The 18006-nt window shown below is 39.7% G+C and overlaps 1 protein-coding gene across 3 annotated transcripts; it reads right to left on the bottom strand.

The window, feature by feature from the left end:
- Positions 1 to 625: 625 nt before the first annotated feature.
- Positions 626 to 17943, bottom strand: henmt1 (HEN methyltransferase 1). Of its 3 annotated transcripts, none has more exons than XM_012960697.3 (7): positions 17781 to 17943; positions 13335 to 13454; positions 10788 to 10900; positions 9256 to 9390; positions 6148 to 6330; positions 4307 to 4484; positions 626 to 1530 (listed from the first exon to the last, which is right to left on the bottom strand). In XM_012960697.3, the coding sequence occupies exons 2-7, from the start codon at positions 13419 to 13421 to the stop codon at positions 1117 to 1119; spliced, it is 1110 nt and encodes a 369-aa protein (XP_012816151.1). In that variant the 5' UTR covers positions 13422 to 13454; positions 17781 to 17943; the 3' UTR covers positions 626 to 1116.
- Positions 17944 to 18006: the final 63 nt, after the last annotated feature.

Below are 18006 nucleotides of genomic sequence, written 5' to 3'. Positions count from 1 at the left end.
ACAGAAGCCCTTATGTAAGAAACCTAGGGCAACTATTGGGCAGAGAAAGGGCTGCTATCGTAAATCTTTTGCATAATCCATAAACATCAAAAGCTTTATGGGCTCTTTACTGGCCTATGCAAAAAAAAAATTAATTTCTAGCATAACTGGATGTGAAGTCTCCACCTGCATTTGAGATTAATATACTGTAGCTTGTGATGGTAGGTTCTGCTTGCTGACACAAATGCATCCATTGTGAAAAAAAGAGGTTACATTTTATTATGTGGAAATGTTTGGAATTTTGTTTGGAATTTGTTTGAAATTTTGGAGTGAGAGTTGTGAAGTTGCTGAATTCTCTGCCTGAATCAGTTATTCTAGCTGATATATTATATAGCTTCAAAAAGGGGTTGGATGGCTTTTTAGCAAGCAAATACAGGGTTATGGGAGATAGATCATAGTACAAGTTGATCTAGGGACTGGTCCGATTGCCATCTTGGAATCAGGAAGGATTTTTCCCCTTTGTAGCAAATTGCAGAGGCTTCAGGGGGAGGTGCTAATGTTTGATCTCCAAGCAATGTAATGTGTTTTTTGTACTTTTCTACCATCTCCTAAAATATACACATATGTATCAGTACATAAAACTGCATTACCTCTTGTACATATTTATTAAATCCCCTGTATTTATCAAAATATGTATGTGAATACAGCACCATGCCTGTTGTGGGGAACCAAAAAACAAAAAGATCTGCATTTCAAGAGGTCTTTCCTTAAATAAAACAAACAATTGTAAATATATGTGAAAACAATATTAGCATTCACTAGATACAGGTGCTTCGTATGAAACATGTACTGAAACTGTTGGGTACAGCTGGCATCACAAATTACATATTTTGAACCAGACATTGGAGTTGGAACACATAATATGAGCCCACAAATGACTGTAATATATGTTAGTGGTTGTCAGGTGTGATAGCTGAATGTGGTTTCAGACTGGCAGATGGTTTACTAGAGATGCATTGCTGTTGCTGGTAAAGACTATGGTTAGAACAAAATTATTTAGTTTAACTATTTGACATTCATTATTTTGGTCACAATTTAAATGTAAAATAAACTCTCATTAACTAAGGCTATTGGCCACTAACAACTGTTTTCTAGATCAATATGATATAAAATGGCATTGCCATCATTACTAAGAGTGGCTTCTCCAGTTATCATTGTTCTTAGATTATCCATATTCCCACAAAGTTCCTTTACTTTTGGGACAGAGAAGATCTTTTTCAGAGGCACATAAAGAGTATCTTCTTGAAGGAAAGGTTCCATGCTTTCATCCTGCTCTGTCTGAGGTAGTGTTGGCCATCTGGAAGTCAGCTTTAAGTCCATGCAGGGTCTATGCTCAGTATCTGTATTGTGTGGCTCCTCCTCCTCTTCTCTGTGGATAAATTGCTGTAGAAAATTTGCCTTTATCTGGTATGCGTGGAATAATGCTACTTTCTGTACGGCCCGACGCAGGTATTTCTCCTCTTGAAGACTTGGGTATACAATGTGCAGCACCTTTTAAAACATAATATTTATGTAAACTATGAAATATCTGATGTAAAACAAGTCGCTTCCTTTAAGTGCACAACAGTATTAAAGTGTACACATGCAAAAACATAATTCTTTTCCAAACAATTCTGTTGGGGGTAATTTAGCAAGTATACACTACTGACGGCCATTTTCACCTCTCACACATCATCAGTTAAATCTGCAAACAGCATACATGCACAAAGACCCTTATTCGGCATACATTTCATAAAACAATGCAGGCTCACACAGACAATGTCTTTTGATAAAAAGTTACGCTTCAATTGAGCACTGTAATGGCTAAACTGAGCTCAGGAGGGGAGGTTAGGAGAAAAAAATGGGAGCAGACAGCTAGAGCAGAGTTTCTGTGGGAAGCAACAATACCATCTCTTCACTGGCTATTGGACTGAAGGGTGTGTTTAGTAATCTAAGCTATGAAGAACTGAGCATGCCCATTAGCCAACTGCCAGTAAATTCACGAGAAAGAGGGCAAAGTGGGTTAAAGAAACAGTTCAGTGTAAAAATAAAAATGGGTAAAAGAGAGAGACTGCGAAAAATGAAAATTTTTTCAATATAGTTGGTTAGGCAAAAATGTGTTCTATAAAGGCTGGAGTGAACTGATGTCTAACATAATAGCCAGAACACTAATTCCTTTTTTACAGCTCTCTAAACTGTTAGAAGTCAGTAACCAATCAGTGACTTGAGGGCGGCCATATGGGACATAACTGTTCAGTTGTTTGCATTTGAATCGGACCTGCGTACTCTCAAACTAACTGAACAGTTATGTCCCACGTGACTCCCCCAAAGGTCCCTGACTAATAAAGACGTTAGAGAGCTGAGAGCAGGAAGTATCACCTCACTCCAGCCTTTATAGATTACATTTTTACATAACTTTTTTTTTTAAATATTTTTATTTTGTGCAGTCTGTATATTTTACCCAGTTTCATTTTTACACTGAACTGTTCCTTTAAAGAAGGAGAAGAAGGTCTAAGTGATTAAGGGGATGCTACAGCCTTACTATTAATCTTTGAGCAACCAGAGGGGCAGGTATTAAAAGATTTCAGAGAGTCTGTTCACTGATTACATTGTTGTGTGTGAGGTTTACATATCCTTTAAAGGGGAACTCTTCTGAACCAAACTTTGTTAAAAAGCCACATACAATACAGAAACTAATATATCTAATATATATATAACTAATATACCTATAACTGTATGTTCCTTCAAAAAAGTATGAATAAATACCATTTTATATGCTGTAAACCAGCTCTTCTCTTCGTGCATCATTTGAAATCCTGGCAGGGGAGGAGGGACTAAAACACTGATGTTACAAATTATAAAAACGTCTCCACAGCTTACAGATAGCATTCAGGAACTATATAACCCCCAATGCATTGCACTGTGACTTTCCTTATTCACATAAGGGGTGTATTTTTTAACATTTGAGACAACCGTTACCTGTGATGTTGGCCGTAGCAACCAATCAGATATTTGCTTTTGTTATCTAACTTGTAGTTGACTGTTCAAATCTAATTGCTGATTAGTTGCTATTGACAAAATCACTGGTGACTGAGGACAGTCAACTACTATTAATTTTTTTTTTTTTTGAGTGTCAAAATAGTCAGCCAGATCAGCAGAGGAACAGGGGGCTGGGCTTAGGTAACTATAATTATTAACCATAATAACCATATTATTACATTAAAAATCATGAAAAGGCTGCATATTTTTTAACTGATGTATATTGCAAAGTTGCTTATAATTATGTTTACTTTTCAAAAATATCAAGTTGTTGCAAGCCCCCTATACCCTTAATGGGACTGCACTAGGCAAATCCATAATGGAGAAGGACCTTGGAGTCCTTGTAGATAATAAACTTGGCTGTAGCAAGCAATGCCAGGCAGCAGCTGCAAGGGCAAACAAGGTTTTGAGCTGTATTAAAAGGGGTATAGATTCACGGGAGGAGGGGGTTATTCTTCCCCTTTACAGAGCGCTGGTAAGGCCCCATCTAGAATATGCTGTTCAGTTTTGGTCTCCAGTGCTCAAACGGGACATTATTGAGTTAGAGAGGGTCCAGAGAAGGGCAACTAAGCTGGTAAAGGGTATGGAAAGTCTCAGTTATGAAGAAAGACTGGCCAAGTTGGGTCTGTTTACACTGGAGAAAAGGCGGTTAAGAGGTGACATGATAACTATGTATAAATATATAAAGGGATCATATAATAACCTTTCTAATGTTTTATTTACCAGTAGGTCCTTCCAACGGACACGAGGGCACCCACTCCGTTTAGAAGAAGGGAGGTTCCATTTAAACATTCGGAAAGGATTTTTTACAGTGAGAGCTGTGAAGTTGTGGAATTCCCTCCCCGAATCAGTCGTGCTGGCTGATACATTATATAACTTTAAGAAGGGGCTGGATGGATTCTTAGCAAGTGAGGGAATACAGGGTTATGGGAGATAGCTCTTAGTACTAGTTGATCCAGGGACTGGTCCGATTGCCATCTTGGAGTCAGGAAGGAATTTTTTCCCCTCTGTGGCAAATTAGAGAGGCTTCAGATGGGGTTTTTTTGCCTTCCTCTGGATCAACTAGTAGTTAGGCAGGTTATATATAGGCATTATGGTTGAACTTGATGGACGTATGTCTTTTTTCAACCCAACTTACTATGTTACTATGTTACTATGTTTGAGTGGAGTTCCCCTTTAACTTAGCATCTGGTTTTAACCTTAAATCCTTAAATTACACTTGCAGATCTATACTACTGGTAGTACTTACAGTTTTGTATACACTCTTACATTCCATTTTCCTTTGAAGTGATTCTTCACTCTCTGTGTAATTTCGGGTAAAAACTGCTATTTGGGAACAAAACCCAACATTTTTGGAATCCCGAGGAGGCTCTCCAACACCAGTAATTTCCACAGTGTAATTAAAGCACTTAGCAACTTCTGTAGCCCTAGAGGTGACAAAAAGCAAAAGTCATATAGAGCCCCCCAGCCTGGAAAGTGCTATAATAGTTAGGGACTCTCAGGCTTTAGCAGTTTGCCAGTAATCCTGTCTCAGCAAATTAATGTAATTATTGTATCTTTCTATTGACCCCACAACACCATCTTGTTTGCATAAAAGGGAGCAGATTAGTGTTTACATCATTTACTTTGCAATAACCATCCTATATCCACACTAATTTCCACTCCCACATACACTACAGTACACTATTACTCAGAGGGATGCTCAGCTGCTTTGGATGCGAAGCTCTGCCATGTGAATGTGCCAAGTTATGCCACTAATGGTAATTCAGAATAGAGAAGAACAAAACATCTTGCTACAATTAGAGTGGATGAGCGATTATTTAAAGTACAGTAAAAGGATAAGAAAGCATATTTGTAAAGTACTATGATTTTACATGTACAAACATTCAATAACTATTTCCTTTCTAATTACTTCCACAAATCTTGCCATTGGGCTTGTGAAACAATTGCAATAAATCTCACTACAATCCTAGATATAAAACCTGGTGGCACTACTAATTATAACAGTAAGGGCAGTGGGACACACGTGGCCTACACGTCGCTTCGGTTTTCTGAAGTTTCCTTGCGAGGCAACTTCGGGCGACCAAAGCGATGCGAATACCATCCCACCGGCGATTTACATTCTTGCCGGTGGGATGGTATGTCAGGGAGATTAGTCGCCCGCAATAGAGAGGGTTTATCGGGGGCGACTAATCTCCCCGTGTGCTGCTGCCCTAAGGGTGAAGACACATGGAGCTACTTAATAGCAGCTACTTAGTCATGGCTACTAAATGCCAGAAAATACCCTGCCATAGACAATACAGGTATGGGACCTCTTATCACGAATGGGGATCTTTCCATAATTTGGATCTCCATAACGTAAGTCTGCAAAAATTAATTTAAACATTTAATAAACCAAATAGGCTTGTATTGCCTCCAATAAGGATTAATTATATCTTAGTTGGGACCAAGTACAAGGTGCTGTTTTATTATTACAGAGCAAAAGGAAATCGTTTTTAAAAATTAAGATTATTTGCTTAAATTGGAGTCTATGGGAGATGGCCTTTCCGTAATTCGAAACTTTCTGGATAAGAATCCCATGCCTGTACTGAGAATTGCCTCTGATAAAACACACATAGAGACAATTATCAGTAAATGATCAGCATTGTCTATTTCTGTAGCCGTGACAAATAGCTGCTACTAGTAGCTCAATGTGTCTTCACCCTAAAAAGGGAGAGCCTGTCATGAGTAGAAATAATAAATATATTTCTTTCTGCAAGCAGGAAGGAGGTTATTCTATTTCAAACAAAATATTCTTTCAAAATCTGCTCTTGTTTAATCAGGAACACATTTTTTTATTGACAGGTGAACAGTTTTATTGATAACTTATGAGGTTATGTAATAAAAGGCAAAAGTTTGTCCAGGAGTAGTAACCCATAGCAACCTATCAGCAGGCAGCATTTTCTGGTCACCTGTTTAAAAGCAAACATCTTATTGGTTACAATTGGTTACTGCTCCTGGGCAAACGTTGTGCCTTTTATTATATATAGGGGTAAATCCCTTTAATTACAATCACATAACATGGAATAAATGGAATATTAACAATCTCACCAACTCTGAAATTCTCTGCGGTTCCATTCAAACTTGTGATCAGGATGCCTAAAGCCTGTGCATTTGGGAAACAGGATGTTAAATTCAGCATTAGGGGTGCTTATTATCACAGTGATTGGAGCCATGAAACCAAATAACACTTCTCGGAAGTTCTCCAGCTCCTCTGCTTCCAAATGTTCTATCCTGTAAAAGAAACATTTTGCAGAGCAATCTCAAAAACAGAAAAGCTTTTGGGGAGCCACCACGGTGGAAGATTGAACAAAATGCTTTAAAAGGTGACAGAATTAGAGACTAATAATTGGGTCCATTATGGACTACATACATAATATATATATTTCTTAAGAAATGTGCATTTTTTTCAACCAACGATCATGTCATGCCTTCCTGCCACTTTAATAAACAGGTAGAGATAGGTGGCAACCAATAAATGGATTAGCCCGAACTTTCAAATAAATTGCCAAATGTACCTAAGTCATAAAGAGGAGTTACAAAACCCTTATGCTCCATGTAGTCTGCTGCAGTGTGGCTGCATGCCTTAAACATTGTATTCTGCAATGGAAGTTGCAGAGAGGAAAACCTGGCAGTATTATATACAATATATATATATATATATATATATATATATATCCAAAAAAGACCAGCAACACCGAGTTATGTTCCAAAAACAATCAACTGTGTATTAAAAACGCATGAACAGCCAACGTTACGTTTCGGTCCCCATCGGGACCTTTCTCAAGGCCGCTATATATATATATATATTTAACAAAAGCTGGAAACCACCGGCACTCACGTAAATAGGTTAAAGTTGCCTGGGTGCAGTCATCAAAGCAGGAAACAAGATTCGAATAGACAAGAAGCCGCTCTCACAGGTCTTACGTACAAAAAATAAAGTCTTTTTTATTGTATGGTGAACTGACGTTTCGGCTGAACACCTCACCTTTGAGAAAGGCTGAGGTGTTCAGCCGAAACGTCAGTTCACCATACAATAAAAAAGACTTTATTTTTTGTACGTAAGACCTGTGAGAGCGGCTTCTTGTCTATTCGAATCTTATATATATATTTATATATACCGTATTTTTCGGACCATAAGACGCACTTTTTTTCCCCCAGAAGTGGGGGGAAAAAGTCCCTGCGTCTTATGGTCCGAATATAGCCTACCGATATACTTTAAAAAAATGTTTTACTTGCCCATGTGGTCTCCGCAGGGCCCTCCTCTATTTGCCGGCGCTTAGCTATGGCGCTGTGCGCATGCACAATGACGCGCATGCCCATACGCATGCGCGTCATTGTGCATGCGCCAGAGCTAAGCGCCGGTAAATAGAGGAGGGCCCTGCGGAGACCACATGGGCAAGTAAAACATTTTTTTAAAGTATATCGGTAGGCTATATGCTGGTACAGATGGGGGCAATATGTTGGGTGCTGCTGGTACAGGTGGGTGAAATATGTTGGGTGCTGCTGGTACAGGTGGGGTTTTAATGCACACAAAATATTTTAGGACACTTTGTTTCAGAATCTTTTTTTCTTCATTTCCCTTCCCAAAAAATTGGTGCGTCTTATGGTCCGGTGCGTCTTATGGTCCGAAAAATACGGTATATATATATATATATATATATATATATATATATATATAGAAACAAGTTGCTGGAAAGCTGCACACCATAAAATACAGATGATACCTGGGTGCCCGTGCAGATAAACGTGGATACACAAGGTTAGAATGACAGCACTCGCAGGCAGTTTTTCATGAAGAATCACAAAAGGTTTACATAAGAAGATTTGAGGCTTTATTCAGTCCGACGTTTCAGTTCCTGTCTGGAACTTTCATCAGGGACAGTCACTGAAACGTCGGACTGAATAAAGCCTCAAATCTTCTTATATATATATATATATATATATATATATATATATATATATATATATATATATATATATGCTGTGAGATGCAGTAATGTTTAGTTATGCCAGCCAGGTCTTTACAAACTGTAGATTCCATAAGAGGAGCGCTTTTGGGACTTTATACATGGACATATACATTTATTTATGGATGTCTTAAAATTAAATAGGTCTCTCAGCTGATCCAGTTGAATAAATATAGTCCTCCTGTTATGGTCAGATTAGCTCACTGTGTGTTTGTCATAAAACAGACCATTCCCCATTCAGCCCTTGGGCAGATAGTTATATAAGTATCCAGGAAATTAAATATATATCCTTAAAGGAGAATGCAAGTCAAAATGTAAAAAGCATACTGCCCAATAGTCCTCCTATTGTTTAGTAAAAACGCCACACTTTTGGCTCACCTAATCAAATATTTACTCAGTCACACTTAAGGTGGCCACACATGTGGCGATCTGACGATGTTTCTTGCGACCATCGGTCGTACGAAACATTGTCAGATCCGCCACACACCGTCAAGGCTGAAACAGCAGATAAGGAGGTAGAAACAATAGGATTTCTACCTCCTTCTGCCGATTCAGCCCTGACAGCAAATTTTGGTCATGGCGCCCGATCAAAATCTTTTAACCGGTCCGATCGGCGAGTCGACCAATATCAGCAGCTTCCTGCGATATCGGTGGACTCGCCGACATGCCATACACGCACCGAATATCGTACGAAACCTCGTTCGGTGCGTGTATGGCCAGCTTAACTTTAGATTTTCTAGAACAGGCAGCCATCTCTAAAAAGGTAGTCTCCCTTCCTTTGCCTCCTTGCTTCATACTGCACATGTGTTTCATTCCCTCCTCTCCCTCCCCTCTGCCAGATCTGCTTCTGATTGGCTGGTGAGCATGTGTAGCTCAGAACAGGAGACAGGATCAAGTTACACACATGCTCAGAGAATAGGAAGGCTGCCGCTGGCACCTACAGGAAGGGCAGAGAGATTTCAGTGATGTCACTGTAGGCTTCACACTGCTGTAGGCTGCCAGCACCATATCTCAGAGAAGCAAGCAGGGATCTGGGAATTTAGATATGCAGTAAGTACTTCTTAGACTTACATTTAATCTATATTAACCTTTCATTGTCCTTTAAGAACTGCACACAAGACAAATTTCCATCAGGAGATGCAAACACCCACTTATTTTATGAAAGATTTTTTTTAAAGTAATAACTTACAACTCAATGCATGTTATGAGGTCGAAGCCAAGAAGGGCTGGATCTTTTTGTGTCACAGAGCCCTGGTATAGGTTTATTGTCAATGAGGTGTTCCTGGGCTCAAGGTAATGAGCTGGTAGAGGAGTCAAGGTAAACCTAGATATGCCAAAAGGAAGCAGTACTTTAATGGTAGCTAATAGGACATCCATGCAATATAAAGGAATATCCATTGTGATAAAGACTAAATTACAGATAAGATTGAAATCAGTATCTTTAAAGGAGAACTAAACCCTAAAAATGAATAGGCTAGAAATGCCATAATTATAAAAATAAACTTGCATGACTCGCTTAAAGTTTCAGCATCTCTATAGTAGTAATGACAGTAGCTTTCTATCTTGGATTCTGTTAGAACTGTCCGGGACAGTGCACATACTCAGGGTGCTCTGAGCAGCTGTTGAGAAGCTATGCTTAGGGGTTGTTGTGAATTATCAAGCAGGAAATAAGATATGTCTGTCATATAAGCTGATTCTACATGGTTAATTATTCAGTTCTGATGCAATTGCCCTGGTTTCAGATCTGTTATTTAATGTGACTCTGAATGAATTACTAATCAGCCTTTTACTGTTACATTTATATTCTTTTTTTGCAGTATAACAGATCTTCCCTGCTAAAGGGCTGAGGTTTCCTTGGGCTGGTACAAAAGACCAAAACATAATGTACAACATTTCTGCCCTACTTCTTTAAGTAGGCTTTAGTTCTCCTTTAAATGGTGAAAACTTTTTTTAAAGCACCCAGCTCCCAGAGCCCCCAGTCACTCCTAGGGAGATTCACTTCTGTAAATATAATCCAGTGTGCCAGGTAGCCTTCTTGTACCCGGCAACAATGACATCTAGGCAGGTCTTGGTCTAGTAGCCCATTTGCATTGCCGGTATAGGATCTGTTATCCTGAAACCTATTATCCAGAAACCTCCAAATTATGGGAAGGCCATCTTCCATAGACTCCATTAATGCTTACTGGAGGTAAAACAGTAAATGGTTAAATTTTAGATATGGAGATCCAAATTACAGAAAGACCCCTTATCTGGAAAACCCCACGTCCCAAGCATTCTGGATTACAGATCCCATACCTGTACTAGTTCTAAAATAATACAGCAGAAGCCATCAGTGGCCCTGCACTGGATGGGTACTGGCACAAAAAAATACATTTAATACAATGAGAAGCAGTGGTAATTTGAGAGGTAGTGATTTCTGACACCCCAGACCCCCTTACCCTTCCAACAAAAAAAAGGTTTCTTGAAGGCTGGAGAAGATTTCAGTATTGCTAAATGGTAAAGTAAATTATTTGCAAAGTAAACAGTGTAATTAAAAAATAAAAAGCACATCATAAAAATCGTGACTGAATCCCTTAACTTTAAAGCAAAGAAAAACATAAAGCTGCTTGGCATACAGAACATGCACTAAAATTATACAGGTTCATATGTACTTAAATATGGACACAGTTACAGCAAACATCTCATTATAACTAAAAGATTTCACATTAAAAAGTACATTACTTTTTTCGGCTCAGCACATCTTCATCAATGTCCAAACCCACAAGCACCTTGATGCAGTCCCAGAACCTGAGTGTGTGAAGCAGTGAACACGTGCTGCATCCAAGATCAGCAACCTGCAAAACAACACAAGTAAACACAATCATTAAAAAAAGCTTAATTAACCAAGCCAATTCTTGTAATACACCTCCACCTCAGGTGTCAATCCAAACAGCATCCAAGAGTAAATTATTAAGAAAAGGCTACATACACAGTACAGGAACTAGCTGCAAAATTATATTATATTTGCACATGTTTCGAGCCCCAGTGGCCCTTTGTCAAGTGTAAATTTACCACAGTACATAGAGAAACTTTTAAATGCTCAGTACAGGGACCCCTATACAGCTAAACATTATGCCACAGTTGCAATGTGATATATATGTTGAAATGTCCTTGTGGTATGGTAAATGTGAGTCAAACAGCCCAAAATACTGCAACCAATATGTCTGTGTCTGGGCATTTTCAGGAAATCAAGAGCAGTTAAAATGGTTGGTTCTAGAGGTAGTAAAGCATGCTCCCAGAGGTGGCGATTTTAAAATGCTCTCTGCTAGAGATATTGGATAAAGAAACTGGATACAAAAGGGTAAAGCGATAAATGGAGTGTTAAATGCTTTCTTTAACTTGCTGCAATATGTCTAATAATCCTTTCTTTAACGTTTGCAAACCTTGAATCCTACGTTAGTTGAGAATTAAGAACTATTAAGAATATGACTGATAGTAATGTATGGTAGGTTTTTCCTCTTCTATTTAACCCGGTAGTGAAAGCAAGTAGTGTTAATCTATTCTTGTATAGGGGTTTTATATATCCCCCTATTTGGTAGGCCTTGGTTAAGGCAGTACCCTTTAAGTTACTTTGTTTTTTTGTAGGTAACCTGGAAATGGACTATGAACAACTCTCACCATTGGAATATGAAACTTTTCTTCATCACTTAATGAATTTGTATACTATGTGGACAGTATGAACCTTCATAGGACTTTCTAAAACATTTATGTTCCCTTTATGGTGCATACATGCCTTCCCTGAGTTATATATTGATGTCAGGAGTGTATCTGTCTATGTCACTTCCTGTACTGAGCATTTAAAAGTTTCTCTATGTACTGTGGTGAATTTTGCTTGCTGTGGCCTTGTCATTACCCAATGATGTAAAGTTCAATCAAGCTTAGCAGCAAGGTGGTTTTTATAGGAGAGATATGTGGTAACTTACATAGGTGTGACTTTAAATTTACATAGCAAACAGAGATATTCTTTGATCATACATTTTGGCAGCAGTATCCAACTTGTAGGCCTCAAGGTGTTTGTTAACTCCCCCAAGCATTTTGTGCAAGTTTTAACGCACTTTAGTGAATTGGCCCTGAAGGGTGACATAAAGACTACCGTATGTGGTCTCTCTTGTTAAATAAAATAGCTAACCTAGTATAATGTGCATTTTAAGAACAATTTTCCAAGGCAAATGCACATGATAAATAATGACTGCCATAAAATCTAGCTTAATGTGGAGCTTTTATCCAGAAAATATGGCAGTTAAATGGGTTGTCCACCTTTAAATTAGCTTTTAATATGACATAAACATTGATATTCTCAGACAGTTTGCAATTGGTTTGCATTATTTATTTTGCGTGGTTTTCAGTTATTTAGATTTTTGCTCAGATGCTCTCTGGTTTGGAATTTCAGCAGCTATCTGGTTGCTAAAATATGAAAGGGGAGAGGGACTAAATAGACAGACAGGGAATAAAAAGTAACACTAAATAAAATTGTAAGCTCACAGAGCAATGGTTTTTTGGCTTCTGTGGTCAGTGAACCCCCAACTGAAAGCTGGAAAGATGTAGGAGAAAAAGGCAAATAATACACAACAATTCTAAATATTGAAGACAAACTGCAAAGTTGCTAAGAATAGGAAAGTCTATAATGTACTAAAAGTTAATTTAAAAGTGAACCACCCCTTTAAGGTGGCCATACATATGGCTATCTCCTGCACACTCTCTCACTGATCAGCTTGTGTAAATGTGATTAATATTGAAAAAAAAAAATAATAACTTGACTGAATTTCCTGGGGATGACACTTTTTTGTTCAAAACAATTTATTTTTGGTATTAGAGCATCCCTTATTTTAGTTGCCTGTATCCTGTTGATTTTGAAAAGGTATAGCATATCCTGATATCTGATATCTCCTGGTAGTCATGGACCTTTATTCTAGTTCTGTCTCTTTAAAGAGGAAACTAGATTAAAGCCCATTCATCAGTTTAAAATATTAAAATAATACCTATGTGAACACCATTATGTATTCCAGAATTACTACAGTTCATAAAAAATACTCTTAAACATTTAACAAATGCTCATTTTATTGGAAACCATTGCCCTTTTTATCTCAGTGGCATTAGATTGCCATTCACCTTCAATAAAACCCAGCTGCCAACTCTGTGCCCCTTGTTTAGTAAGCACGGACTAAGTTAAGTCAGTGACACTGAGAAATTATTGCAGCCTACAAGACATCGGGCACTGCAACATTTTACCTTTTTGGGTTTGTAGGTATCCACATAGGACTTCACAAACTGATAACGCTGTTGATAGAGTGGCGGCTTGAAGAACTCTAGTTCCATAACTTACTTATAAGTAAGGTATATAGTTTACAACTAAGGGAAAAAACAAAAGAGATTACTAAATATCCAAGCTGTTTGCAGGGGAACTAAAGGGAATTAATTCATTTAACACTTTTGACATTCTGATGCACTTTCCGGATACCCTGGTTCGGTGCTCCTGCTAGCGGAATCCTACACCAGCTTGGGGTACCTGTGAGTAATTCTCTTCCTCCTTCTGTCTTCATGCTGCTTGCGCAGTAGAGTGAAAATATGAACTTTAAAAAATAATCCAGCTTTTTCACTATACTGCGCATGCGCGGGCCCCCCGGGATCGTGAGGGTACTCCGAGCCGGTGCAGCTTTCTGCTCACATATACCTAACATTTTGCCACCCTCCACTGATTATATCGTTCCTTCTCCTTTAATGCTGTTTATTATTTAAAATGTCCTACATGATAGCTTTTTCCCATTGTGGCCATGCTTCTTGCACAGGGATGGACAGTAATACATAAGTGGCAGGGAGTACCTAAACAGTTGCAAAGTTAGGCAGGCTATAGCACTGGCATCAGACTCAGCAGATTTAATCACATCATACACGTGCAGATTTAATCACAAATTAGTTTGTTAGTTTATAGAACGTGATGGAATATGTAATCTGCTGATGCACCATATGGTGTGTGGGCAGATAAGGCAGTAATGAGTTGAAGCTTCTCTTCTTTTCCTGTGTTCGGATCGGTTTTTGGCCCAAACACATGGAATAACAGAAATTTGTCCATACCATGTACAGGCCTCTGTTTAGATGTAAAGGATGGCAACTTCAGGAATTTCTGTTAATAATTACCGTATATACTCGAGTATAAGCCGATCCGAATATAAGCCGAGGTACCTAATTTTACCTAAGAAAACTGGAAAAACTTATTGACTCGAGTATAAGCCTAGGGTGGGAAAGGTATGTCCTTTTTCATTATGTCATTTACAAATAAATGTCTTACTAAACTGCACTGCTGGGAGAGAACATAAATATTCTTTACATTATATTTGCAGTTCAAACTTTTCAAATGGCTACACAGTAGCTTATCCATGCAAACTATAGGCATTTCTGAAGCAAACACATTATACCAGCGCGGCCCAACATGACATTACTGGTCCTTTAAAACACTGTAGAAGCTGCTAGTATTGTAGAAAAGAGAGCTATAGCAACAGAACCAGGGTGGAGAAAGAATAGTGTGTCAAACCACAAGGTGATTTATGAGACAATGCACACCAGCTATTTTAACCCCTTTCCCTCTCATCAGTTACAGGCATTCACACTAACATTCTCTATTCTGGGGCTGCAGTAGGATGGGATGTGGGGGCTGAAGTTCAGCTAGAAAGATAACAGTTCACTGGTTTAAGGAAACATTAAACATCATTATATACACAGCATTTACCTTATGCCTGCCTAATTGTACTAGCACACCATACTCCCATTGTAGCACTAAAGGCTGACCGTGCATGCTGGGAAATTGTTGTTGCTAGTCCTGCTGCTCTACAAGTCATGTTCATACCATATAAAAACACAGCAATGAAAGACAATAAAACTAAAAGCAACTAAAAGCACACACGAGACATGCATGTGACTAAAGGAGATTTAAGGACAAGTTGCAGAATAATCAGACTGTGCCTTGCAGCTCCATTCCCACCAAACAGCAGCACATGCACATACACATACACAGAGGATCTTACAGGTCATGGAAACACAGAAGATATGGGAGTGCACTAACTCTGACACTGCTGACATTCGCGGGGGTGCACGCTCCAGTAAAGCTTGTTGAAGTGTGGCCGTCAGCGTGTGATCTCCAGCAGGCATGACCTCTCTTCCCATCAGGCAGATAAATCACTGCGCAGTGTCAGAATGTCAGCAGTCAGCAGCGCCGAATATTATTAGCTGAACTTCACCCCCTACATCCCGTCCTACTGCAGCCCCAGTATAGAGCCGGCATGACCTCGCTTCCCATCAAGCAGCTCTGACACTGCGCGCGAATGTCAGCAGTGTCGGAGCTGCTTGATGGGAAGCGAGGTCATGCCGGAGTGTCAGAGTGCGCCGAATATTATTGATTTATTTGCTTCATGGGAAGCGAGGTCATGATGGCTGGAGATCCCACCTATCATCACACACGGACGGCCACACTACAACTTTACCGGCTTGCACCCCCCATCCCGTGCGCCAATGTCACCAGTGTCAGAGCGCGCCGAATGTGCGTTCCCCTGTCAGTGAATTGACCCGGTCCCCCACTCACACCTGACAGCAGACAGAGAAGACGCAGCGGGAAGCAGTACTGGGAGCAGTATGGGGAGCGGTATGGTCAGCCGTATATACTCGAGTATAAGCCGAGGCTGAGTTTTTGAGCACATTTTTCGTGCTGAAAAACTCGGCTTATACTCGAGTATATACGGTAGCTTTAATAGGGCTGAATCTATTGTTCAATTGTATAGTTACCAGAATGCATCAAAATTTAGGAACACCTCTAATAAATGCATTGTGTGGTGCAGCACGGATTGCATTAAAGCTAAATTTACATTTTTCAGATTGGCCTAGTTACAATGGCAGCACCTATATATACATAAAATAAATACAAATGTTGCATTGAGATTTTTATTAAAAAACAGATTGCTGTGGTATAAAACATTTCCCCAGCATAAGATTGCTTCTAAAAACAAGTAGAGGGATCTGCTTTGCCCTACTAAAATATATAAAACAGCCTCATACCTAAGTGAGAATTGCGAGAAAAGACGGGAACATTACAAAATGGGAGTCACATGATAAAGATGGTTTAAATGACATTTAGGTAGAACGCTTGGTAAAAACATTTAGGTAGAAACACTAGTTGCTACTAATACTTCTCAATCTCTTTGCTGCTTTTGACACTGTGGATCACCCTCTTTTCCTCCAGTCTCCCTGCTCTCTTGGCCTTCGTGACACTGCCTTATCCTGGTTTTAATCTTATCTCTCAGATCGATCCTTCAGTGTCTCTTACAATGGAGCATCATCTTCTCCCTTGCCTCTTTCTGTTGGGGTTTCTTAAGGCTCTGTCCTGGGCCCATTACTATTTTCTCTCTATACCTCCTCACTTGGCAAATGAATCAGTTCTTATGGCTTTCAGTACCATCTCTATGCTGATGATACTCAGATCTCTTTCCTCTCCTAATCTCAACCCAGAGCTTCTAACTCGTGTCTCTTCCTGCCTGTCCGCTATCTCCCCTTGGATGTCCCAAATTTACCTTAAATGAAACCTCTCTAAGACTGAATTGGTTCTCTTTTCCCCATCCAACACCCACATTGTTCCTGAGCTATCTACCATCACCCCATGTTCCCAGGCCCGGTGCCTTGGGGTTATTCTTGATTGTGCCCTGTCCGTCACTCCTCATATCCAGTCACTTATCAAATCATGTCACTTTCACCTAAGAAATATTTCCAAAATACGATAATTTATCACCCAAGATGCTGCCAAAATTCTTATTCACTCTCTTATAATATCTCACCTAGACTACTGTAACTCCCTATTAATTGGCCTTCCCCCCCCCCCCCCAAAGACTGTCCCCTCTCCAGTCCATAATGAATACTGCTGCCAGGCTCATACACCTCTCCAACCGCTCCTCCTCTGCCGTGCCACTCTGCCAATCCCTGCACTACCATCCAGGATAAAATTCAAACTAATGACTCTCACATTCAAAGCAGTTCATAACTCTGCCCCACCCTACATCTCTGAACTCATCTCTAGATACCATCCAACCCGCTTGTTACGCTCCTCTACTGACCTGCTCCTCAACTCCTCTCTCATTCCCCCCTCACACACTCGCATTCAGGACTTTGCAAGGGCTGCCCCCCTTCTCTGGAATTCGCTCCCACAATCTGTCAGACTTTCTCCCAATCTCTCTGCCTTCAAGCAATCTCTAAAAACGCATTTATTTAGAGAAGCTTACCCTAATCTAGTTTAACATAACCTCAGTGTGCCGCTAAAAGCAATACCCTGTGCCACACCTCTCACAACTCTGGTCACGCCCATTCCCACACCTTGTGTCTCAACCCTTTCTCCCTGTAGATTGTAAGCTCTTTTGGACAGGGCTCTCTTCACCTCTTGTATCGGTTACTGATTGCTTTATATATTACTCTGTATGTCCAATGTATGTAACCCACTTATTGTACAGCGCTGCGGAATAATGCCTACATATGCCTCATCTTATTCTTGTCTTACACAATAGGACGGTAAGTCCTACTCCTTCGTAGTCCTACACAACAGCACCTCTCATATCTCTGCAACTTGAAGGAGAAATGAAGGAAACTAAAGAAAACTCCGCAACGGTGCTTTAACATTGAAGAGAATAGAGACTGGACATGAACCTTTCCCAGCATGCACAGCGCTCCTTGTGTTGCGGACACCATGTGATGCAGTACTACCCGGCTCAGTGAAACGAAGGCACCGCACAACTAGGGCACTTCAACGTGCCTACAAGCACAGATTCAAACAATGCTGCGTCACCTCTAATTGGCCTTCGACGAAAAGGAGTTAGCCAGTAAATATTCTACATTCGTTCAGTTTGTAAGAAAGAAGCACTCTGATTGGCTG

This window comes from Xenopus tropicalis, chromosome 4 (genome assembly GCF_000004195.4).
Source record: "Xenopus tropicalis strain Nigerian chromosome 4, UCB_Xtro_10.0, whole genome shotgun sequence".
Taxonomy (NCBI): Eukaryota; Metazoa; Chordata; class Amphibia; order Anura; family Pipidae; genus Xenopus; species Xenopus tropicalis.
This window is presented reverse-complemented; position numbering and strand designations above follow the sequence as displayed.